At 44.2% G+C, this 25,764-nt stretch overlaps 2 protein-coding genes across 3 annotated transcripts; both read right to left on the bottom strand.

Annotated features, from left to right (window-relative positions):
• Positions 1-6,461: 6,461 nt before the first annotated feature.
• LOC115159397 (synaptic vesicle 2-related protein) lies at positions 6,462-17,129 on the bottom strand. Of its 2 annotated transcripts, none has more exons than XM_029709062.1 (16): positions 16,958-17,129; positions 12,597-12,736; positions 11,970-12,055; positions 11,751-11,849; positions 11,425-11,496; positions 9,892-10,016; positions 9,085-9,148; positions 8,828-8,953; positions 8,559-8,687; positions 8,360-8,436; positions 8,147-8,223; positions 7,866-7,973; positions 7,621-7,732; positions 7,363-7,444; positions 7,180-7,269; positions 6,462-7,065 (listed from the first exon to the last, which is right to left on the bottom strand). In XM_029709062.1, exons 1-16 carry the CDS (start codon positions 17,017-17,019, stop codon positions 6,841-6,843), a joined length of 1,674 nt encoding a protein of 557 aa, XP_029564922.1. In that variant the 5' UTR covers positions 17,020-17,129; the 3' UTR covers positions 6,462-6,840. The 2 variants fall into 2 exon arrangements, with proteins under 2 accessions (XP_029564922.1, XP_029564924.1); XM_029709064.1 differs by having other exon boundaries at positions 8,360-8,433.
• A 729-nt stretch (positions 17,130-17,858) lies between these two features.
• On the bottom strand, positions 17,859-24,401 carry LOC115159398 (forkhead box protein N4). The gene is made up of 10 exons (XM_029709065.1): positions 24,200-24,401; positions 23,700-23,790; positions 20,583-20,746; positions 20,396-20,508; positions 20,198-20,308; positions 19,903-20,054; positions 19,667-19,763; positions 19,321-19,537; positions 18,855-19,202; positions 17,859-18,705 (listed from the first exon to the last, which is right to left on the bottom strand). Exons 1-10 carry the CDS (start codon positions 24,276-24,278, stop codon positions 18,488-18,490), a joined length of 1,590 nt encoding a protein of 529 aa, XP_029564925.1. The 5' UTR covers positions 24,279-24,401; the 3' UTR covers positions 17,859-18,487.
• Between the last annotated feature and the right edge of the window lie 1,363 nt (positions 24,402-25,764).

Genomic DNA, 25,764 nt, shown 5'->3' with positions numbered 1-25,764 from the left:
TAAAGGGTCCAGCAGGCCCAATCGGGGTCGATCCCCTATCACACAGATGGCTAAGGGGGCTGCTGTATGTGTTTCCACCAATTCCCTTTCCCCTTCAGGTAGGGAGGAAGATCAGTCTCGAGAGCGCATCTTTTCTACTTGTTGCTCCACATTGGCCACAGCAACCATGGGAACTCCCTCTCCGAGCAGACCTCCTTTCACAAGCGAAAGACAAGCTTTGGCACCTCAAACCCAGCATACTGAAGTTGTTGGTGTGGTCCCTGAACATGACCTCCTTGTAGCTGCAGTGTTATCCTTCTTGGTAATTGATCAAATTCAGGCAACCAGGGAATCCTCTATCTGAACTCTGTATTAAGTGGAATGTGCTCAGAAAAAGGTGTTTCGACCAAGCAGAATCGCCTTCTTCCTGTCCAATTTCTGTCATTTTGACTTTCCTCCAGGAGCTTCTGGCTGCAGGGAAGTCCCCATCTAAACTCAACTAAAAAATAAACGTCCCTTTTTCAGGACCCTGTCTTTCAAAGATAATTTGTATAACTCCAAATAACTTCACAGATCTACATTGTAAAGGGTTTAAACACTGTTTCCCATGCTTGTTCAATGAACCATAAAGAATTAATCAACATGCACCTGTGGAACGGTCGTTAAGACACTAACAGCTTACAGACGGTAGGCAATTAAGGTCACAGTTATGAAAACTTAGGACACTAAAGAGGTCTTTCTACTGACTCTGAAAAATACCAAAAGGAAGATGCCCAGGGTCCCTGCTCATCTGCATGAACGTGCCTTAGGCATGCTGCAAGGAGGCAAGAGGACTGCAGATGTGGCCAGGGCAATAAATTGCAATGTCCGTACTGTGAGAAGCCTAAGACAGCGCTACAGGGAGACAGGATGGACAGCTGATCATCTTCGCAGTGGCAGACCACGTGTAACAACACCTGCACAGGATCGGTACATCCGAACATCATACCTGCGGGACAGGTACAGGATGTCAACAACAACTGCCCGAGGTACACCAAGAATGCACAATCCCTCCATCAGTGCTCAGACTGTCCGCAATAGGCTGAGAGAGGCTGGACTGAGGGCTTGTAGGCCTCTTGTAAGGCAGGTCATCACCAGACATCACCGGCAACAACGTTGCCTATGGGCACAAACCCACCGTCGCTGGATCAGACAGGACTGACAAAAAGTGCTCTTCACTGACGAGTCGCGGTTTTGTCTCACCAGGGGTGATGGTCAGGTTCACGTTTATCGTCTAAGGAATGAGCGTTACACCGAGGCCTGTACTCTGGAGCGGGATTGATTTGGAGGTGGAGGGTCCGTCATGGTCTGGGGCGGTGTGTCACAGCATCATCGGACTGAGCTTGTTGTCATTGCAGGCAATCTCAAAGCTGTGCGTTACAGGGAAGACATTCTCCCTCATGTGGTACCCTTCCTGCAGGCTCATCCTGATATACCCCTTCAGCATGACAATGCCACCAGCCATACTGCTCATTCTGTGTGTGATTTCCTGCAAGACAGGAATGTCAGTGTTCTGCCATGGCCAGCGAAGAGCCCGGATCTCAATCCCATTGAGCACGTCTGGGACGTGTTGGATTGGAGGGTGAGGGCTAGGGCCATTCCCCCCAGAAATGTCTGGGAACTTGCAGGTGCCTTGGTGGAAGAGTGGGGTTACATCTCACAGCAAGAACTGGTAAATCTGGTGCAGTCCATGAGGAGGATATGCACTGCAGTACTTAAGGCAGCTGGTGGCCACACCAGATACTGACTGTTACTTTTGATTTTGACCCCCCTTTGTTCAGGGACACATTATTCAATTTCTGTTAGTCATATGTCTGTGGAACTTGTTCAGTTTGTCTCAATTGTTCAATCTTGTTATGTTCATACAAATATTTACACATGTTAAGTTTATTTTCAGCAAACACAGTTGACAGTGAGAGGACATTGAAAGTGTATATGGCAGCCACCTCTATAGCTCATAACCAGGGACGCAGCCTTTAGTATCGAAATTCATGAAAGGTGCCCGCAGGCTACGGTCACCCAAGGCCCCTTCAGTACCCTCATTGGAGTTAGATTGTTGTGCTACGATCACTTATAAGTCCACCATTTGAGCCCGTCTTCACCTGAGCTATGTGAGCTGTCTGTCAGACTGCCTTCCGGCGCCGACAGGGATGGCCGCCTCGCTTCGCGTTCCTAGGAAACTATACAGTATTTTGTTTTTTATGTGTTATTTCTTACATTGTTACCCCAGGTAATCTTAGGTTTTACTACATACAGTTGGGAGGAACTATTGGATATAAGAGCAACGTCAACTCACCAACATTACGACCAGGAATACGACTTTCCCGTAGCGGATCCTCTGTTTGGACCACCACCCAGGACAATGGATCGGATCCCAGCCGGCGACCCAAAATAACGACGCCGTTGAAGGGGCAGACGGAGTGGTCTTCTGGTCAGGCTCCGTAGACGGGCACATCGCACACCGCTCCCGAGCATACTACTCACCAATGTCCAGTCTCTTGACAACAAGGTAGACGAAATCCGTGCAAAGGGTAGCCTTCCAGAGAGACATCAGAGACTGTAACGTTCTTTGTTTCACGGAAACATAGCTCACTCGAGACACGCTATTGGAGTCGGTACAGCCAGCTGGTTTCTTCGCGCATCGCGCCGACAGAAACAAGCATCTTTCTGGTAAGAGGAAGGGCGGGGGTGTATGCCTTATGATTAACGAGAGGTGGTGTGATCATAACAACATACAGGAACTCAAGTCCTTCTGTTCACTTGACTTAGAATTCCTCACAATCAAATGCCGACCGCATTATCTGCCTAGAGAATTCTCTTCGATTATAATCACAGCCGCATATATCCCGCCCAAGCAGACACATCGATGGCCCTGAATGAACTTCATTTGACTCTATGTAAACTGGAAACCACATATCCCGAGCCTGCATTTATTGTAGCTGGGGATTTTAACAAGGCTAATCTGAAAACAAGGCTCCCTAAATTCTATCAGCATATCGATTGCGCTAACAGGCCTGGCAAAACCCTAGATCATTGCTATTCTAACTTCCGCGACGCATATAAGGCCCTCCCCCGCCCTCCTTTCGGAAAAGCTGACCCCGACTCCATTTTGTTGCTTCCAGCCTATAGACAGAAACTAAAACAGGAAGCTCCCACGCTCAGGTCTGTTCAACGCTGGTCCGACCAATCGGATTCCACGCTTCAGGATTGCTTCAATCACGTGGACTGGGATATGTTCCGAACAACAACATTGACGAATACGCTGAGTTGGTGAGCGGGTTTGTTAGCAAGTGCATCAGCGATGTCGTACCCACAGCGTCTATTAAAACATTCCCAAACCAGAAACCGTGGATTGATGGCAGCATTCGTGCAAAACTGAAAGCGTGAACCACTGCTTTTAATCAGGGCAAGGTGACCGGAACACATGACCGAATACAAACAGTGTAGCTATTCCCACCGCAAGGCAATCAAACAAGCTAAGCGTCAGTATAGAGACAAAGTAGAGTCGCAATTCAACGGCTCAGACACGAGAGGTATGTGGCAGGGCCTACAGTCAATCACGGACTATAAAAGGAAAACCAGCCCCGTCGCGGACCAGAATGTCTTGCTCCCAGACAGACTAAACAACTTCTTTGCTCGCTTTGAGGACAATACAGTGCCACTGACACGGCCCGCTACCAAAACCTGCGGGCTCTCCTTCACTGCAGCCAACGTGAGCAAAACATTTAAACGTGTCAACCCTCGCAAGGCTGCAGGCCCAGACGGCATCCCCAGCCACGTCCTCAGAGCATGCGCAGACCAGCTGGCTGGTGTGTTTACGGACATATTCAATCAATCCTTATCCCAGTCTGCTGTCCCCACATGCTTCAAGAGGGCCACCATTGTTCCTGTTCCCAAGAAAGTTAAGGTAACTGAGCTAAATGACTACCGCCCCGTAGCACTCACTTCCGTCATCATGAAGTGCTTTGAGAGACTAGTCAAGGACCATATCACCTCCACCCTACCTGACACCCTAGACCCACTCCAATTTGCTTACCGCCCCAATAGGTCCACAGACGACGCAATCGCAATCACACTGCACACTGCCCTAACCAATCTGGACAAGAGGAATACCTATGTAAGAAGGCTGTTCATCGACTACAGCTTAGCATTTAACACCATAGTACCCTCCAAACTCGTCATCAAGCTCGAGACCCTGGGTCTCGACCCCGCCCTGTGCAACTGGGTCCTGGACTTCCTGACGGGCCGCCCCCAGGTGGTGAGGGTAGGTAACATCTCCACCCCGCTGATCCTCAACACTGGGGCCCCACAAGGGTGCGTTCTCAGCCCTCTCCTGTACTCCCTGTTCACCCACGACTGTGTGGCCATGCACGCCTCCAACTCAATCATCAAGTTTGCAGACGACACTACAGTGGTAGGCTTGATTACCAAGAACGATGAGACGGCCTACAGGGAGGAGGTGAGGGCCCTCGGAGTGTGGTGTCAGGAAAATAACCTCACACTCAATGTCAACAAAACAAAGGAGATGATCGTGGACTTCAGGAAACAGCAGAGGGAGCACCCCCCTATCCACATCAATGGGACAGTAGTGGAGAGGGTAGAAAGTTCATCACATCACGGACAAACTGAAATGGTCCAACCACACAGACAGCGTGGTGAAGAAGGCGAAGCAGCGCCTCTTCAACCTCAGGAGGCTGAAGAAATTTGGCTTGTCACCAAAAACACTCACAAACATTTACAGATGCACAATCGAGAGCATCCTGTCGGGCTGTATCACCGCCTGGTACGGAAACTGCTCCACCCATGACCGTAAGTCTCTCCAGAGGGTAGTGAGGTCTGCACAACCAACCTCCAGGACACCTACACCACCCGATGTCACAGGAAGGCCAAAAAGATCATCAAGGACAACAACCACCCGAGCCACTGCCTGTTCACCCTGCTATCATCCAGAAGCCGAGGTCAGTACAGGTGCATCAAAGCAGGGACAGAGAGACTGAAAAACAGCTTCTATCTCAAGGCCATCAGACTGTTAAACAGCCATCACTAACATTGAGTGGCTGCTGCCAACATTTACATTTTAGTCATTTAGCAGACGCTCTTATCCAGAGCGACATACAGTAGTGAATGCATACATTTCATAAAATCTTTTTTTTCCCCGTACTGGTCCCCCATGGGAATCGAACCCACAACCCTGGCGTTGCAAACACCATGCTCTACCAACTGAGCCACAACATACTGACTCAACTCCAGCCACTTTAACAATGGAAAAATTGATGTAATCACTAGCCACTTGGCTAGTGGCTAGTGATGTATCACTAGCCACTTTAAACAATGCCACTTCATATAATGTTTACATACCCTACATTACTCATCTCATATGTATATACTGTACTCTATACCATCCACTGCATCTTGCCTATGCCGTTCTATACCATCACTCATTCATATATATTTTTTTATGTACATGTTCTTATTCATTCCTTTACACGTGTGTGTATAAGGTAATTGTTGTGAAATTGTTAGGTTAGATTACTCGTTGGATATTACTGCATTGTCGGAACTAGAAGCACAAGCATTTTGCTACACTCACATTAGCATCTGCTAACCATGTGTATGTGACAAATAAAATTTGATTTGGCTATTGTTTCAGCCAAGAGTGTTGGAGAATTGCATGCGCTTCCTACCTATCCGTCATGCCTCACTTTAGCAGTGCTTTGGTCAAATCCAGCATTCTTACATAAGTGCTTTCATCGTCACATGCTAACCAGACCTTAATCATATTGGGGGAAGCGGCATTTCACCCGGTTCCCCACTCCTTACAGGAGAGTCATGAGTTGCATACACTTTGCCCGGTTAAGGCATTGAGTGCATATCGTGCTGCAACAAGAACTGTTCATCAAATAGAACAGATATGTGTGTGTTATAGGAAGAACACCAAACTGTCTCAAAACAGAGACTGGCACACCAATGCAGTGTCAACATCATACGCTGCAGCAAGTAGACCAACTCCAGACAGCGTGGTAGCGCACTTCACCAGGGGTGTGGCCACTTCATGGACCCTGTTCAGAGGGGCCTCCCTGGACACTAACTGTCCTGCTGCAAGTTAGGGCAACACCCATGACTTTCATGAGGTACTACGGATTCAATGTTATGCCCACCGAAATATGACCCGCCTTACTGCGCTCCTTAACACCCGCAAGTCGCATCAATGTGTCAGAGGAAACACCGTTCAACTGGTGACCGGAGTCAGCTTGCAGACACCCAGCCCGCCACAAGCAGTCGCTAGAGCGTGATGAGCCAAGTAAAGCCCCACCATCCAAACCCGGGTCTGTAGTAACGCCTCTAGCACTGCGATGTAGTGCCTTATACCCGTGCGCCACTCGGAAGGTTTCCATATTTGCATTTTAAGTGGGAAATTCAAGCATGGAACAATAGTACACACATTTCAGAACTCATGCACAGATATGCACCCATGTATTGCAATAATGAAAATTAACACTCTTAAATGATCAAAATAGTTATAGCAAAATTCATAGAAAAATTATCTGAGCCTCTCAGGCTACACAATATCTATAAATACTCAGTCATCAAAGTCCCGTTAAAAATGCTGGTGTGCAAACTTAAGTGTAGTCTTGCTAATGTGCTGTAACTTGAGTTCTCTTCCCATCCAATAAGGTCTGCGTGGGGTTCCAGCTTGTAAACTGTCCCATCTTTAATATCCTTTTGTGTGGCATCCGTGACAAATGACTTGATAAGACTGAAGTGGGAATAATCAAGTGCCCTTTATTTCTCTCAACACCTTACTCCACCCTAGTGTCCTCATCAGCTGTTATAGGATGATCCATAGCTGGTCTGCGTTGGTGAAGCCTCAGAGCCATTTGACATCTGGCCTGTTTTCATCTCCTCCTGACCGGCTGTGATTCGACTAGACTCCTGCAGGCCCAGGCCTGTGGTCTCGATGGGCAATAGCATGGATGCTCCTGTGGCCAGCAGGCAAAAGATGCAGTACACAGACAGTGTGAGGTACACAGACTTCTTGAGCAGCACCTGTATGGGCCAGAATAGCTGGAGGTTAGTAGTGGTGTGGAGCCAGAGGGCAGGAGTCCTCTGAGGGAGCAGGGTGTCTTAGATTCAAATGAAGTAAAACAAGGTCATGATTACCTGTGACACAAAGGGAGTTAGAAGGGCACCCCCCCTGGCCATCCCACTGCAGGTCCCAATGCCCAGAGCTCTGGTGGCTGTGGGATATACCTACAGAAAAAATGATTTATACAAAACGTCCTCAACAGCAGAAGCTGAGGTTTTGGATGTCAAGTACCTACTGATGGAGAAAAAAATGCTTACCTCGGGTGTGTAGACATAAGCAACTTGGAATCCCCCAGTGATGAACGCTCTGGCGATGAAGATGAAGACTGTCAGAGCTACCCTGTAGACCAAGTGTATGAGACATCAGCAGAGCATGAACACAGTTGTCACCCCCACACAGCGTTAAGAGAATGGGTGAAGCCAAATCAGTGACTAAATGGGCCAGTTCAGATTGAAGGCCCTTGATTACCAAGGTTCTCCAATCTTGGACCTGGTCAAGGTGAAGAGTGCACTTACCTTCCAACACAAGCGTACAGGGGCAGAATGCACACAGAGAACATCAGGAAACACATTGCCATGCTTTTCTTCCTGCCAATCCGATCGATCACAAACAATGTCACAAAAAGACCTGCAGAGACAGGATAAAAAAAACTGAAATACAGAATGTCCCACTCAGCACATCAACAAAACACAAGACTCAGTTTCATTAAATTACTGCTGAACAGTATCTATGGTACATAAATGCCTTAAATGTCATTCACCTGGAAATTCAGCTAAGGTGGTCCAGAGTAGGTCTTTGTAGTCATCTAACGTCAAGTATTTGCATTCCAGGTTGCACTTTGGCTCAGTCTTTGCACCTTGGGTGATGACTGGAGGTACATATTTTTTAAGTCAAAGGTTCTAAAAGAGCAACTAGAAGGGCAGGCTCGCAGGACTGTTTACCATGTTTGATCGTTAGGGCGGTGCAGGAGTTTCTCCTTAAGACTATCAAAAAGGGAAGTTTCAACCTTTCAGAGCAACATGCAGACCAGCTGTCACTCACCACCACACGCGTCTCCTGCCTGGAATAGCTCAGTGGTCAGGAGGACCAGGCCATAGTAGGAGAAGGCATTGGCAAACCTGCAACAGAAACCATACAAACACAGATCACACAAAGGGCCCAACTCGGGGTTTCTGAGGTTCTCCGAACTGGGAGGACAGGGTGCACTGGTTGAGCTTATGAGATGCCTGTATAATGAGAGCAAAATCGACTTACCATATAAACCACAGGAGAAGAGTGGTTCTGCGATATTGAGGAGTTAAGAGATCTCGGATCCTACCACGCTCCTCCTGCTTTACAAATACATAAAAAGCACACCCAAGCAATTGTTGTGAATACACAAAAAGTTGTCAGCTGAGATGGTCTCAGATAAACATATACCACATGAATGCACACACCAATTATACGGTTTCACCTGTTTATTGGCAATAAGCTTCCCAAGAGGCATGGTCTTCCCATTGTCAGCAGCGATGAGTCTTAACGTTTTCATAGCATTTTCCCTGTTTCCCGAAAGCACATCAAAGCGGGGACTCTCAGGTAACCACTGTATCAGACACAGACACATGCATATGACACACTTCATCCACTACCTATGTGTTCAGTATCACCCACCTTTGGGATGCGTGTCAACCATTGTCTCAGAACCATAGATACTGCAGGTCTCAGTTCATTCGTAATACTTACAAAACAGAAGGTAACAAAGACCACCAGGGGTGCAGTAGACAGGCCAAGCAGCCAGCGCCAGCCCATGGTAGGCATGAGCCAGATGGCCAGAAGGACCTCAAACACAGCGCCAAAGGCCCAGAATATCTGATGGCCGCCAAGACAAGAGGATTAAGCACTGTAGGATGGAACACTACTCCAGAAATGGTTTATTTTCTTATGAGATAAAACTAATGCATTAGTACAAATATGATTAAAGGCCAGTGGACAGAAAGTACCTCAATCAGCATAATGCAGGTGGCCCTTGACTTCCTTGGGAGGAACTCAGAGTACAACGTCACCCTGACAGAAAATGTCCATTAATGAATCTAAAAATGACTTTTATACCTGATGCAGAGCACAACTATAGGGAATTCAAATAAGCACGGCATACAACATTAACTTCTACAGGTAATAGGGTAGCCCGGTATTGGTCAGAAAATTAAACCGTTACCTTGGCTATAAAATAAAAGGTTCTACAGCATCAGTTACATTCAGTACAAAATAAACTACTAACAGTCAGCATTTTATTAACAAAAGCATAACAAAAGGCAGTATTTTCTGGTCCTGAATCATTGAGTCTGGAACCAGTTCTATCAATCAGACTCAGGGCTAAAAATACACTTGTTTTGTTCCTGGTTGGAGCGTTATTGTTGCTCTGCCATCTTCACAGGTCTAACTGTCCCAAGAGAGAATGTCAGTGTGCTACAATAACAGTGTTCTGTTAATTCAGCCTGATCAGCTCCACTGCAGATAAACCACATTTAGGAAAGGTTCAACTCGGATTGAGAGACTAACGCAGTCATTTCAAAGACATCAGTCATTTCAACAGTACTTTACAATGCATCTCCATGATACTGTTAAAGTAGCATTTAGGGTGAATTTATGATGATCATCTTTCATGTACGACATCTTGGAAATCTGGACAGTGACGTTGTTGTACAACAAAGTCTGATGTGTTCTATTCCACTGCATTGCAACAGAGTGCGGCACTGAGGAAGCCAGGTCAGGTGTGCTGTATGTGCCTTATGTAGTACATCACTCACGACTGTGGGGCTCCTCCGATGCCAAAGCCCACCAGGCCGCGCAGCACCATGACCCAGCCATACGTCGGGGAAAAGGCACTGAGGAAGCCGTAGTATAGGACCCACATCATACACATCGTCAGGCCCTGTTCACCACACAAATACACAGTGTACAAAACATTAGGAACACCTTCCTAATACTGACCTTTTGCCCTCAGAACAGCCTCAATTCCTAGGGGCATGGACTCTAGAAGGTGTTCGAAAGCGTTCCACAGGGATGCTGGCCCATGACTCCAATGCTTCCCACAGTTGTGTCAAGTTGGCTGGATGTCCTTTGGGTGGTGGACCATTCTTGATACCCATGTGAAACTGTTGAGCGTGAAAAACCCAGCAGTGTTGCAGTCCTGCTCGCCTCCCTACCTCTGACGAAGCACAGTTCCCGCTCAGCCCAGTCAAAACTGTTCGCTGCTCTGGCACCCCAATGGTGGAACAAGCTCCCTCACGACGCCAGGACAGCGGAGTCAATCACCACCTTCCGGAGACACCTGAAACCCCACCTCTTTAAGGAATACCTGGGATAGGATAAAGTAATCCTTCTACCCCCCCCCCCCCCCTAAAAGATTTAGATGCACTATTGTAAAGTGGTTGTTCCACTGGATATCATAAGGTGAATGCACCAATTTGTAAGTCGCTCTGGATAAGAGCGTCTGCTAAATGACTTAAATGTAATGTCATGTAAATGTCCTTGGCCCAAACTTGTGCGCCAGGCACCTACTACCATACCCTGTTCAAAGGCACTTAAAATCTTTTGTCTTGCCCATTCACCCTCTGAATGGCACACCTATGCAATCCATATCTTCTTCTTCTTCAGAGTTTAATGACGGTTGGCATCCAATATGTTGCATTACTGCCCCCAACTGGACCATAAAATAAATCCATTATACTTCGTAATACAAAATAAAATAACATCCTTCAAACTAACCCCACACTCACAGGTCATGTCTCAATTGTTTCAAGACTTAAAAATCCTTATTTAACCTGACTCCTCCCCTCCATCTATACTTACAGTCCAGTTGGGGGCAGTAATGCAACATATTGGATACCTGCCGCCACAGGGTATGGTAGTAGGTGCCTTGCGCACCAGTTTGGGTCAAGGACTGCAACACTGCTGGGTTTTTCACACTCAACAGGGGCAATAGGTAGCCTAGTGGTTAGAGTGTTGGACTAGTAACTGAAAGGTTGCACAGATCGAATCCCATGAGCTGACAAGGTAAAAATCTGTTGTTCTGCCCTTGAACAAGGCAGTTAACCCACTGTTCCCTGGTAGGCTGTCATTGTAAATAAGAATTTGATGTTAACTGACTTGCCTAGTTAAATAAAGGTAAAATTGAAGTGTATTTAACAGGTGACATCAATACGGGATCATAGCTTTCACCTGGTCAGTCTATGTCATGGAAAGAGCAGGTGTTCCTAATGTTTTGTACACTCAGTATATTTCACCATCACATGACCAAATCATAGCCAATGATTAAACAATTGCAGACTGAAACTTACTACTTTTCTGCCGTACTTGTCAGATATATTTCCCCATAGAGTCGAGCTGAACATCATCCCAATGAACACCACCTGAGAGAGAAGAAGTGACCTGATGACATCACTGTAACATTGACACCCAATGAATGATTACTACAAATACTATCCTATTAAAATGTTGGCTGTATGCCTTCAGCATTTCCTCTCTAGCTGGTGGCTACCCTCACAAGCCTTAATGAAGCCTATATGATTAGGTCTAATGTGATGATGACTACATGGCGTAATCAAACCAATGCGATAAAGCTTATGAGAGAATAACCCCAGTCTAGATACAGAATGAGACTGACCGATGTTAGCATAGCCACCTTCCAGCTGGGCAGCATCCACTCACAGTGCAACTGAGGGGATATGATGCTCAGGATCATCATCTCCATGGCGTCCGCCATCTACAGTAAACACAACATGAGAGTCAGTGAGAGCAGCTCGTGATTAGAAAGGGTTGTTGTTCCACAAATTGAAAAGATTTAAGGTCATGTCGGTCATAGGAATCAATCCCACTCTCTCACCCATGACAGTCCAGTAAGGATAGAAAGCTTCCACTGAAACTTTCCAAAGCCAATGGCCTCCACTGCATCCTCCACCGTAAAGGTATCTGACAGGGCAGAGAGAAAGATGTGGTCAAGTTATAATAAATCCCCAAAACAACATCTTACATGTTCTATCGTTCACAAACTTTCCCATACATGCTGCTTTTTCTACATCAGACCAGGAATAACTTCATTAATATTATGAAACATGATCAGAAATGGTTACTAAGTCAATGTAACAATTGGACAAGCGCTAATATGATATTAGGCGCTGAATGATGATGTCAGAAGAGTATTCTAGACGTTTGTGTACAATTCGTGTTAATTGGATGAAAAGTTGGGTAACATTCAAGATAACAATGCCACATATTTAAAAATGTATAGGTGTTCTCGTATCAATAAGTAATGGTAAACTGAGAAATAGTGTTGATTAATTGAGTGGACAGTGGTCAAGCTCAAGCTTTGGGAGACTTTGTATGGTTCAGTATTTAGTTTGAATAGCATATTTTCATAAATCCATGAGTTCAAGAGCATCAGGTAATTCTAAACAACAAATGAGCAGTCAATAGATGTGGACAAAACAAAATATAAATTAGTATGTGAAACCTTCAGTGGGGTCCTGTCCTGTCCTGCGCTCCCCAAGGTCCACAGTGTGCATCCCCGTGGTGTAGACCTCATAGTCTCCACACTGATCCTCCTCATCGTGACGCAGACTGTCTCCCGCTGTACCTCGAAACGTCACCACACTGAAACCAAACAACACACATCTTAAACAATACAGAGAAAGAAATAGATCTGGAGAATGACAACATCCTGATGTGACTTCCTGAACGCCATTGGTTTATTTCATACTGAATCTACTGTATTGTCCATGATGACTATTCAATAGGCTACGCAAACTATTGCAAATTGAGAAAAGATGTGACTAAACCGAATAAAAAGAAGAAACTCTACTATGAAACAAATACAGACTGAAAGTAAAACGATTTGGTACACCTTAAATGAAATGTTGGGCAAAAAGGTCAACTCAGCTCCATCATTCATTGAATTAGATGGCTCATTCATCACAAATCCCACTGATATGGGCAATTACTTTGATTCCTTTCATTGGCAAGATTAGCAAACATAGGCATGACGTGCCAGCAACTAACGCTGACACTACACATCCAAGTATAACTGATCAAATTATGAAAGATAAGCATTGTAATTTTGAATTCTGTAAAGTGAGTGTGGAAGAAGTGAAAAAAAGATTGTTGTCTATCAACAATGACAAGCCACCGAGGTCTGACAACTTCGATGGAAAATTACTGAGGATAATAGCGGACGACATTGCCACTCCTATTTGCCATGTCTTCAATCTAAGCCTACTAGAACGTTTGTGCCCTCAGGCCTGGAGGGAAGCGAAAGTAATTCCGCTACCCAAGATTAGTATAGCCAACTTTACTGGCTCTAATAGCTGATCAATCAGCCTGTTACCAACCCTTAGTAAACTTTTGGAAAGAATTGTGTTTGACCAGATACAATGCTATTTTACTGTAAACAAATTGACAACATACTCTCAAGATGCTTATAGGGAAAGACATTCAACAAGCACGGCACTTACACAAATGACCAGTGGTGGAAAAAGTACCCAATTTTCATACTTTAGTAAAAGTAAAGATTCCTTTTAAAAAATGACTCAAGTAAAAGTGAAAGTCACCCAGTAAAATACTACTTGAGTAAAAGTCTACAAGTATTGGGTTTTAAATGTACTTAAGTATCAAAGTAAAAGTATAAATCATTTAAAATGTCTTACCAGGCAACATGATTTTCTTGTTTTTTTAATTTACGGATAGCCACCAACGCTCAAAACGCAGACATAATTTACAAACGAAGCATTTGTGTTTAGTGAGTCGACCAGATGTTCTCTTGATAAGTGTGTGAATTAGACACATTTCTGTCCTGTTAAGCATTCAAAATGTAACGAGTGCTTTTAGGTGTCATCGAAAATGTAAGGAGTACATGATATTCTTTTTGGAATGTAGTGGAGTAAAAGTTGTCAACAATATAAATAGTAAAGTAAAGTACAGATACCACAAAAAACGACTTAAAAGTACTCAAAAGTATTTTTACACCACTGTAAATGACTGATCATTAGCTGAGAGAAATTGATGATAAAAAGATTGTGGGAGCTGTTTTGTTAGACTTCAGTGCAGCTTTTGACATTATTGAGAGCTGCAGTTAGTTTCAGAATGGGTGGCAAGGAATAAGTTAGTCCTAAATATTTAAAAAACTAAAAGCATTGTATTTGGGACAAATCATTCACTAAACCCTAAACCTCAAGTAAATCTTGTAATAAATAATGTGAAAATTGAGCAAGCTGAGGTGACTAAACTGCTTGGAGAAACTCTGGAGTGTAAACTGTCATGGTCAAAACATATTGATACAACAGTAGCTAAGATGGGGAGAAGTCTGTCCATAATAAAGCGGTGCTCTGCCTTCTTAACAACACTATCAACAAGGCAGGTCCTACAGGTTCTAGTTCTGTCGCACCAGTCGTGTGGTCAGGTACCACAGAGGGACCTCTGAAAATTACAATTGGCTCAGAACAGGGCAGCACGGCTGGCACTTAAATGTACACGGAGAGCTAACATTAATAATATGCATGTAATTCTCTCATGGCTCAAAGTGGAGGAGAGATTGACTTCATCACTACTTGTTTTTGTAAGAAGTGTTGGCATGCTGAATGCACCGAGGTGTCTGTTTAAATTACTAACACACAGCTCGGAGACCCATGCATACCCCACAAGACATGCCACCAGAGGTCTCTTCACAATCCCCAAGTCAAGAACAGACTATGGGAGGCGCACAGTACTCCGTAAAACCATGGCTACATGGAAATATATTCCACATCAGGTAACTGCAGAAGAATCAGAAGCAGCTAATGGGGATCCTTAATAAATACAAAAATAAATGAGAACAGCAACAGGAATCAATCTACTGACAACATGGCACGCCCAGAGTACCTGGGTCATTCCAGCAATTGGGTGCCTTTTGAGTAGTGTAACTTGGTAAAAAACAACATTTGATTTCACCTCATTTTAACATTCTGTCATAAAGAGCACATGTTCAACTAAATAGAAAAACATGTTTTCCCATCTCAAGAGGCATGTGCCTATTAAGTGCCAAATAAAGTAACAGGGTTGACTGTAACATGTTGAAGATTTCATCTTATAAATCCCCATGTGACAAGGGGAATGGATGTTTATTGTGTGCAACACGGAGGCGCAATTGCAAGTAAGCTTCACAATTAAAAAGAAAAACATTTCAACATTTCTAGCCTATCTATGGGTAACACGGTTGACATGTTATCTTCGACCCAGTCACTTTTCCACCACAAAATACCAGAACATGGCCAAAAACAGTAGAACCAGCTCACCTGCTTTTACACTATGGTTTGATTAAAATAGATATTCAAATGTATTCTTTTTTTTGATATATTTTTTTAAAGGACTAGTTTCATAAAACAAGACTTCAAGTAACAGGGTTGACCTTAAAATGTGGGACAGATGTACATGAATCACTAATGAGTCATACATTAAATAAATAATAATTATTTAGAAATTACTTTGTCAAAGCAACTTAATAAATAGGGCTTTACATTTACATTACATTTTAGTCATTTAGCAGACGCTCTTATCCAGAGCGACTTACAGTAGTGAATGCATACATTTTTTTTTTTCTGTGCTGGCCCCCCGTGGGAATCGAACCCACAACCCTGGCGTTGCAAACACCATGCTTTACCAACTGAGCTACAGGGAATGGTGGTGAAAGCTTGGGAGACATTTTGGGTTTAAGTGGGTTAAATCTTAACGCAGAATTTGGGGAAGTTAGCTGTCACGACCTGATCTGCTTCACCTGTACTTGTCCTTGTCTCCACCCCTCTCCAGGTGTCGCACATCTTCACCACTTATCCCTGGGTATTTATACCTGTGTTTTCTGTCTGTCTGTGCCAGTTTGTCTTTTTTGTTCAGGCCAGTCTCGCTTTTCTCACCCTCCTGGTTTTGACCCCCGCCTCCAAATACAGATATGCATCTGTTGGTTACAGATACCTTTTTAAAAAATGGGCCTCAGGAACTCGTCGCAGTATGTTTGTGCATTCCAATTGCCAATCGATAAAATGCAATTGTGTTTGTCTGTAGTTTATGCCTGCCCATACCATAACCCACTGCCACCATTGGGCACTCTGTTCACAATGTTGACATCAGCAAACCACTTGTCCACACAACGCCATACACATGGTCTGCGGTTGTGAGGCTGGTTGGACGTACTGCCAAATTCTCTAAAATGACGTTGGTAAATGGTAAAGAAATGAACAATTCTCTGGCAACAGCTCTGGTGGACATTCCTGCAGTCAGCATGCCAATTGCACACTCCCTCAAAACTTGAGACACCTGTGGCATTGTGTTGTGACAAAAGTGCACATTTTAGAGTGGCCCTTTATTGTCCTCAGCACAAGGTGCACCTTTGTAATGATCATGCTCTTTAATACACTTCTTGATATGGCTGTCAGGTGGATTGATTATCTTGGCAAATTATAAATGCTCACTAACAGGGATGGTAACAAATTTGTGCACAACATTTTAGAGAAATAAGCCTTTTGTTTATATGGAACATTTCTGGGATCTTTTATTTCAGCTCATGAAACACTTTACATGCTGCGTTTACGTTTTATTTCAGTGTATAACAGGCTTTTAAAATTCAATATTGGTGCACAATTTTTACATGAAATATAAAAGGGCACTCATTTCATGGAACAACCCAGCTATGCAAAGAATCCAGTTTTCTTCCCCCTATGATTCCCCTACAGGTATATCTAACGGAAAACTAGGTCATTCACCTTGCACTTCAACTTATCGTTAAGTGTGATTCCATCAATATAAAACTCCAGTAAGCTAGAATTTATGAGACTTAGATGTTTACTGTACCTGATTTCAGGATCCCTCCATTGCTGGTAACTTATGTTGGATGTTTTCCCCCAGTTGCTCATGTTGATAAGGCTGAAGGACAGGGACTGAGAGCACCTGGTTTCAGGTGTTGAGTTGGTTAAACCTGCTGGGGCATCTTCTATCTCAAATTACAGTCAGTCATCCAATCGGAATTAGGCCCTCATGGAAGGGAGAGGGAGGAGTTAAATCTACTGTAAACAACCTTTTGGGAGAGGTAGGAAGAAGGATGTAAAAGACAATGAACTTTAAACCATTGGCCTCATACTGCCTAATTTTACCATTGTTACTACTATGTATTACGTATACATAAGGGTTATATAACCACTTTTACAAAAATGGTACTTGGGATATATACACAGTATGGATATGAAAATAAGCACTTTGTCGCAATACTCTAGACTGACAGTAGACGGTGCTCTTGCATCACGCTAGTGCCTACCAAAGTGCACTATTGACATTCAAGTGAACCAGTTGAAAAACCTCAAGGTCAAAGGTCAATTAGGGGGCGCTTATATTTGTCCAGTTTCACACAAGTGTGAGGTGTGAAATAGAAATGTTTTTTTTTTTTTGCATATCCCATTTCCCCTGAGACACCATCGGAGCAGAGTCACGGCCATCAGAGGGGTATAGCAGTCTGTCAGATTCATCTCAAGATTAAAGTCTTTAGTAACAATAGCAAATGGCATGTGTAAATATTTACGGTTAGACAAACCCATAGTAGGCACAGGAGTCTATTGTCAGGTTAAAACAGGTGAATCTGCTAAGGCTTTAATACCTTTACATTAACAATCTTTAGTTAAATGTTTTTAGTATTTCTGAAATAACATGTAAAAGTCCTCTATATTACAATATAAAATAATTGTACGGCGTGGCATCAAGAGTCATTTTGGAGCATTTACTCAGAGCATAGTAAATAAATACAAATGAACCAAAATAAATACACAGAAAATGCAGAGATAATGCCTACCTAGCAGTACTATAGTACTACAAAACATAGCCTATCAAGCTACAGTACCACAGTCAAATCCCGTAAAATAAAAAGTATTGTTTGCACAAGCTAGTAAATCAGTAAGACTTTTCCTCCACAAGGAATAGCCTGGATAACAGATCAGTTTCCATGACAACATCTACATATCTTCACAGAAACAAACATTGACTCCGGCTCTTGTAGAAATAAAGTGGCATTGCATTTTACCGCCGAAGATCCACACACAAAAACGCTTCATCCTCATCACTCTAAAAAGCTGACAGACGCAATCAAACATGCCCATGCTTGTTGATTTTGGCTGCTTCTTACGTGCTTTGGTGTTGAAACAGGAATCAGGGAAAAAAATAAAATAAATAAACAGACATAAAATGGGTGAGACATCCTGTCAGGTGTGGTAAAGTTCAGGATTCTCATACAGTTGGTGCGGGGACTTTCAGGTTCAACAGTAATGATCTTCCCATAGTCTGTCCTGGTGTATTTCAGTGTTTAATACACTGTATATCAGTGTTTCACAGTCAAAGTCAGAGCTGGGCGATGGCCTGGCCCCTGGCCTCTGTGGTTGTGATGTACTGCGAGGGGACAGCTGGTGCTGTGTCCAGGGTGGTGTATAGCCCGGCCACCTGTCGGTCCACCAGGGGCTGTCCAGTGCTGGGGCCAGTCAGCTCACAGTCAGACTGGTTAAAGGTACCCAGAGACTCCAGGCTGAAGCCCTCCTCCCTCATCTCCTCCCATAGGCTCCCTGAAAGACAGAAACAAACACATTAATCACCATAGTTTAAAACAGACAGTTATGGTGAAGACTATCTGTTTTGATAAATGTGATCAACAAAAATGGCATTTTGATTTTAAACATATGGTGACATCCCTCCTATCCTCATCAGAACCCACCGGCAAACTCCATGATACTGGAGTCCAGAGCGTCCACCTCGGCTGTGACGTCTGGGTGGAGGCTGTACAAGCTGTGGCTATAGGGATGTCTGTAGGGCTGCGGCTGGGGGAAGGGGCTGTGGGAGTAGTCTGGAACAGCATGGAGGGGAGGGGTCCGGGCGGGTACAGGGGAGATGGGTTCTCCTTTGAGGGTGTGATTCTGGGCCTGGAGGTGGAAAGGGAGGGAGGACTGCAGATGTCCAGACAGCGGGGGACCACAGGGCCTGGACGGGACACATGTCCTCCTGGGATCACAGGGCTTTCTCCGGCAGCCGTCCGGTCGGTCTGTGATCAACCTATCCAGCTCATCTGAGAGCCAATACAAGAGCATTAGCTATAAACACGCATCAAGCAATATTATATAATGAATCAGAATGTTGCAATTATTGTCATGTTTCCACTCCCATCCTTCCCTGCCAGGTCTCACCTGGGTTGGCCATGCTGTGGCGGATGGCAGTCAGGTCCTTGCGTTTCCACTTCTGCATCTCCTCCTCCATCTTGTTGATCTTGGCTGGGTTGAGGGCCCACAGACAGCCCTTACGAGAGGTAGAGGAGGAGCCTCCCTGCTTGTTCTCCTCCTTCTCAAAGCACTTGTTCAGAGACAGGTTGTGTCTCACAGAGTTCTTCCAGCCGTCAGGCGCCGTCTGTAGGGTGGAGAACCATACATCAGTAGAAAACATTACACTGATCATATATAATGTTGCTGATGTTCCCAAACTTCCACGAGCCCTGACAATCTCAGGTGTGTAAAGCAGTATCTCCCTGATCCTCACCTTGAAGTAAGGGAAGTGCTCCTTCATGAAGCCGTAGATCTCACTGACAGGAAGGCTGCCTGTCCGGCTGTTCTTCAAGGCCATAGCAATCAGGCAGCTGGCAAAAACCGTCAAATATCATGCATTTTCATTTTTGCTCAGTTCCAATTGTTCTGACCACTAGTCTGCTTTACACACTGTGTTAAAACGGCACCGATTAAATGTCAATGGAAAAAGGAGAGGTCAGTGTGTCCTACCTGTAGGAGTAGATAGGTTTAGGGAAGGCCTTGGGTTGTTGTAGCAGATCCTGGTTGCTGTGGGGGTTGGTGATGCTCATGACTGCTGCTTGCTGATCATACAGGTTTTGCTTATGGTAGGAGGTGCTGTTGTACAGGCTGCTGGGGGAATGCTGGGAAAAAGCAAAACAAGAGACATATTAGGCCGTCTTTGAATCAATTACAAGTGCTAGAAATACTCTGCATATTTCTGACATACAGTCTTACGTTCATAAGAGTTCAGAAACATTTCTGAAACAGTCAGTGGATGTGTTACCTGTTGCACAGCCTGAGCTTGGCTGTAGGCCTGCTGGGGGGAGTGGAAGTAGTGGGCAGGGGAGGACTGGTATTCTGAGGCAGGCACAGCACTTCCTGGCAATCCTGCCATCTGAAAGACAAAGACACACAGTAGGAGGGGAAGAACAGTGTTGATTTAAAAAATAACTACAATAATAAGACCCCAAAAAATACTTACATTTCCATTTTGATTGTTGAGGTAGTTCATTCCAATATAAGTGTTTTGCATGTTGCTATGTGGAGGGGCCATGGTATTATGTCCTAGTGCTGTACTCATGTTGCTTTGCTGGTCTGAAAAAAAGAGTTTGTTTCAGGCCAGGTGTGTATATGTGCTTTTTGGCTTGTGTGTGTGTATTGTGTCTCACCTGTGTGTAGTTCCAGTATGCTGCTCTGGGGTCCTGCGTTGTTGAAGGCCAGTCTGCCTGTGGCCATCTGCTGCAGCCTGGGTACATCCACGGTGGTTAGCCAGGACAGAGACTGTAGGTCCCCCAGCTCCTCACTCTGCTGGGGCGGCTCAGTGGTCAGTAGCCTGACAGACACACACACAATGAGCTGGTTACATCTACTGTAAGGGAGCTATGGGATAAACATATTCCTTATAATGTATATTGCCACTGCCCTCAGCTTATCAAGACAAGAGGTCACTGAAACTTTTGCTAACGTGCTATTCTTCTTTTTTCGCTTGTATTGAGTTGAAATGTAAAATACACTGAAAAAAAATATAAACGAAACATGCAACAATTTGAACATGTTTTATGAGTTACAGTTCATTTAAGGAAATCAGTCATTTAAAATAAATAAATTAGGCCCTAATCTATTGATTTCACATGACTGGGAATGCAGATATGGATCTGTTGGTCACAGATACCTTAAAAAAAAAAGTAGGGGCGTGGATCAGAAAACCAGTCAGTATCTGATGTGACCACCATTTTCCTCATGCAGCGCAACACATCTCCTTCGCATAGAGTTGATCAGGCTGTTGACTGTGGCCTTTGGAATGTTGTCCCACTCCCCTTCAATGGCTGTGCGAAGTTGCTGGACATTGGCTGGAACTGGACACGCTGCCGTAACCCGTTGATCCAGAGCATCCCAAACATGCTCAATGGGTGACATGCCTGGTGAGTACGCAGGCCATGGAAAAACTGGGACATTTTTCAAGCTTCCAGGAATTGTTTAAAGATCATGGCGCCATGCATATGAGGTGATGGCGGCGGATGAATGGCACGACAATGGGCCTCAGAATCTCGTTACGGTATCTCTTCATTATGCCTGCCCATAAAATAACCCCACCGCCACCATGGGGGCACTCTGTTCACAACGTTGACACCAGTAAACCGCTCGCCCACACAATACAATACACGTGGTCTGCGATTGTGAGGCTGGCTGGACGTACTGCCAAATTCTCTAAAATGACGTTGGAGGCGAATTATGGTAGAGAAATGAACATTCAATTCTCTGACAACAGCTCTGGTGGACATTCCTGCAGTCAGCATGCCAATTGCACACTCCTTAAAAAGTTGAGACATCTGCGTCATATGACAAAACTGCACATTTTAGAGTGGCCTTTTATTGCCCCCAGCAGGTGCACCTGTGTAATGATCATGCTGTTTAATCAGCTTCTTGATATGCTACATCTGTCAGGTGGATGGATTATCTTGGCAAAGGAGAAATGCTCACTAACAGGAATAAGGTTTTTGTGCATATGGAACATTTCTGGGATATTTTATTTCACCTTGTGAAACATGGGACCAACACTTCACATGTTGCGTTTATATTTTTGTTTGCATAAAGCACATTTTCTTCATTTTAATGAGCATGTTACTTTCCAGTTCCAGACACTGAAAAACAAGGTGATGTAACATCTGGTGACCACTGATCCTAATGCTCCATTGGCTGAATCACAATACACAGACGCACACCCACGGTACTGAATATGTGGAGTAGGGTCGGGTACACAGTGTGCACATTGTCTGCAACAGTTGGTCTGGCCATTGAATAATGATTAGTTATTGTGTCCCAAACGACAGTCCCCAGCCCAGTGGCACGTGGCTCTATTGTTTCCAGAGGGCTGTTCCCGGATTGTCCCAACCCACTCCACCCCCATCCCCATGATGACCAAAGCCTGCATTCATCTGGTTGAGTGACAGCTAATTGACAAGCGAGTTAAAAGAGAGCCATCTGCCTCTCTGTCACCACCAGACCCTCTGCACTACAACCAACCACTCTGTACTGAAGCGGACTCCCCGAGGGGAGCCATAGCCTAGAAGGCAGGCTTAATGCTGTTGACTCTTCTAAACAGACGTTACAATAACATGCATGTTGCATACAAAATGACATCAGTCTGGCCTTACAGCTTCACCCACACACTGCTATCAGTAGGTAGACTTATTTTCAGTCACATGATAAAAACAACGTGCTGCTTGGAGACCCTGTGTGGGCCGTTTCATACCAACAAGCTAAAAATGGGAATGGTTAATAACTATAAGTAATATAATGTGAAAACCCGGTCTACAAACAGGCCATTGAAGTTTGATTGTGGTTCATTTGACAGTCAGGGTTTGGTCAATGTGTTGAATTAACTCCATTGAAAGTAGGCTAATGATAAAAGAGCTGATCTGGGTTTCAATCAATGGGCCATTGGCTATGAGTTAAGAAACGAGTTAATTAAGCATAAGAAATTAGACTACAGTGAGAACATTACAATAAAGTTACATTAATGTGGGAACAGAATATTCAGCATGATAAAAGTGACTGTAGTTCATTCAATGACAATTTGACTGCGAACAATCTCCAAACTTGATTGCTTGAAAAGTCACTAAACATAAAAATCTGAAAAAACACCAACCTTTTGAGGGAAACATCCATATGCCACAAATAATACCGCTCAATTTAGCTTAGCACAAAATAATGATTCCTTCTGAGGTGAAAGTCCCTTTACTCAACAACAATGTCGCTAGGTGAACTCCAAACAAACACAATGTGAAAGCTAGAGACAAGCAGGTCCAGTGCACTGAACAATAACCTAGTAGAAGTGAGCTCTGATTGCCCAGGAAAAAAAGCTGTTCTTTACTCGAACTTGTAAAGGAGTGTTCGATGTGTCCACCCCCTTCGATTACCAGTACAAATTAGAAAGGCAGTGAAGCAAGTCCTCCCCCCAGGAGTAACTACAAGCAGTGTCCCCTTGTTTTCTATTTTTGAGGCCAGCCCCCCAAAGTCCCCACCACCAGACACCCAGGGATACATCTCCCCCTCTCCTCCATTGCCCCAAACAGCAGGACTAAAACAGTGCTGATGTATTCATTGTAATGTTTGTGTGCATATTTTCACACACACGGGGGGTGATAGAGTGAAAGAAAGAGAGAGAGGGGGGGCTCTAAGCAAACCATAACGTTAACCTAAACCATACGGTTTGCCTGCCAAGCTTTTCAGAGTAAGCTAGTTCAGACAAGTGACAGCCTGGTGATGTGATTAGCTGTCTGTACCTGAAATCATGTGATGAGGTGTGATGATTAACGTTAACGTTACTTCCAGAATTTCTGAGAATCGCCGTCATTCTGGGGGTGGTATCATCTCCTGAAAGATAAATAGCCACAGTTACTGTAGCTAGCTAGCTAACATTAGTTCAAAGATGTTCATTGTTCTATTTGTGGTTAGTTGATAAACCTGGCATACTTACAGCTAGCTAGCTAACCACAGAGACACAGCTAGCTTTACATTTAGCTATCCCGCGTAGTTACCTGACCCATACCTGACTGTCTAGTTAGCTAGATAAGTTAACGTTGCAAGCTAGCTCCCAATGCTACAACAATACTAGTATGGGACATGTATTTAACGTTACGCCACTGTGCTAGCTAGATATTAGAGATATAGCTAGCTACGCTACATGAAATGTAAACAACTGTGTAAACAACACCTTGCTAACCTGTTCTGAACGAATCCAAAAGTGTTATTTTCAACTTTAAGTTTGAGTCCATTCATTCACCTTTCAAGCCGTTTTTAAAACTCCCTCTTCTGTCACCGACTGTCCAGTGTGGACTCCTCTCTGTCGAGGCGCTGTTCATCAGCACCACTGGTCTGGTTCGAATTCCGACCCCGCTCGCTTGGGCGCGCAGTGTGGGCTGCGGCGGGAAGGTGGTCGATGAGGCGCGGAGAGGAGGGGCAGCAGCGTCTGTTTTCAGGCTCAATAATAGCAGTGAAATAAACACCAGTGAAAGCAGCAAACAACATTGACAGGTTGGGATGATGCTATTTGAAAGGGGAGGGAATTCAAAAGTTTGCATATATTGATATTGCTTGTATGGTTAGCGTATATTTTGCTCAAATAGGACTAATGACCCTGCTAAACAATGATTTAGATAGCCTAGGCCAACCTCCCAAGTGATTGTATACTTTTTGAATACTTTTTAGCCGTCCCAATGGAGTGGGCAAGTTTATCGTCCAAGTTGCTCTTGAAATCTATTTTCCCCGCAATCATCAGAACTGTTGCACATAGCCTCGTTCCCATAAATTAATAGTCCGAACACACTCTGCCTATAGAGTTGGTGTAATTTGCCCCAGGTATGGTACGTTATCAACAGCAGCAAGCAGGAAATTATTACTATATATTGTTTGGATCGTAATCAGTATGTCGTAGGCTATACTAGTTTATATCTAGCTGACTAAACTTAACGCCGTGGTGAAGGAAGTTTCTGAGTTGAGTTCATTTTAAACAGTCGGAATGAGAGGGCAATGTTACGCTTCCCGCAAATCTGTCACAATCCAACACATCATTTAGTACTGAGCCGCAAGAAATAGAGAAGGTGGGACAAACATCTCTACTTTGTTTTTTCTTAAATAATCATTCTGGATAGCAATGTTGATCAATGACACATTTATGGTTAGGTAAATCATGTATGATTGTTCTAATTTTCATTCAAACATAACTTTAAATATATATTTTTAGATGACATAAGAGCCACTAGAATACATAATATGAGTCTCTCTGACACAAGGTTAAGCAGGAAAGCCATCATAGTATGGTATGTCCCTCTTACTGCAGCACAGGCTGGTGTTGACAGCAGCTGTAAGATGCACTGAAAGGACAATAGTTTCATCCCAACAGACCCGATACTGTAGCTTCACCATGGCAGTGATGAGTGGTTTGTAATTAGTCAGAATTGTTGCATTGACTTCAGTCAGCTAGTTGCTATCAAGAGTTCCAGACAGAAAAGTGTTGACATTACACTGATATGTGCCATTTTAAGACACAGAGTATGATTCTCTGTATATTGCAATAATATTTTCTCACATTGGGGATTTGGTCTAGTGGCATTGTGTCTAGTGATCTCTGTTGAACTGAACAGGGAATGAGGCCAACCTAAAAAAAACAGAAGAAGGAAATTAGGACACCATGACAGCAAGTTTGCAGGGGCTGTTGCATTATGGGTTGTCCATAAATCCAGGTGCTATAGATAATGTTTATAGAGCTGCTCTTACCCTTGTATCAACGTCCCACTTCTCAGCAAGCATCCCTCAACACACAGATGAGCTGGCCTCCTCCTTCTCTGT

Source organism: Salmo trutta, chromosome 23 (assembly GCF_901001165.1).
Source record: "Salmo trutta chromosome 23, fSalTru1.1, whole genome shotgun sequence".
Classification (NCBI taxonomy): Eukaryota; Metazoa; Chordata; class Actinopteri; order Salmoniformes; family Salmonidae; genus Salmo; species Salmo trutta.
This window is presented reverse-complemented; position numbering and strand designations above follow the sequence as displayed.

Coding starts and splice junctions, on each gene's coding strand:
- LOC115159397 (XM_029709062.1), bottom strand. CDS start 17,019: ATGAGCAACTGGGGGAAAACATCCAACATAAGTTACCAGCAATGGAGG. Junction 10,017..11,424: donor ACAAGTACGGCAGAAAAGTA/GTAAGTTTCAGT, acceptor TGTGGTGAACAG/GGCCTGACGATGTGTATGAT. Junction 8,688..8,827: donor TCTTTGTTACCTTCTGTTTT/GTAAGTATTACG, acceptor TGTCTGATACAG/TGGTTACCTGAGAGTCCCCG.
- LOC115159398 (XM_029709065.1), bottom strand. CDS start 24,278: ATGAACAGCGCCTCGACAGAGAGGAGTCCACACTGGACAGTCGGTGAC. Junction 19,538..19,666: donor AGCACTTCCCTTACTTCAAG/GTGAGGATCAGG, acceptor TCCACCCTACAG/ACGGCGCCTGACGGCTGGAA. Junction 19,203..19,320: donor CCACAGCATGGCCAACCCAG/GTGAGACCTGGC, acceptor ATTGGCTCTCAG/ATGAGCTGGATAGGTTGATC.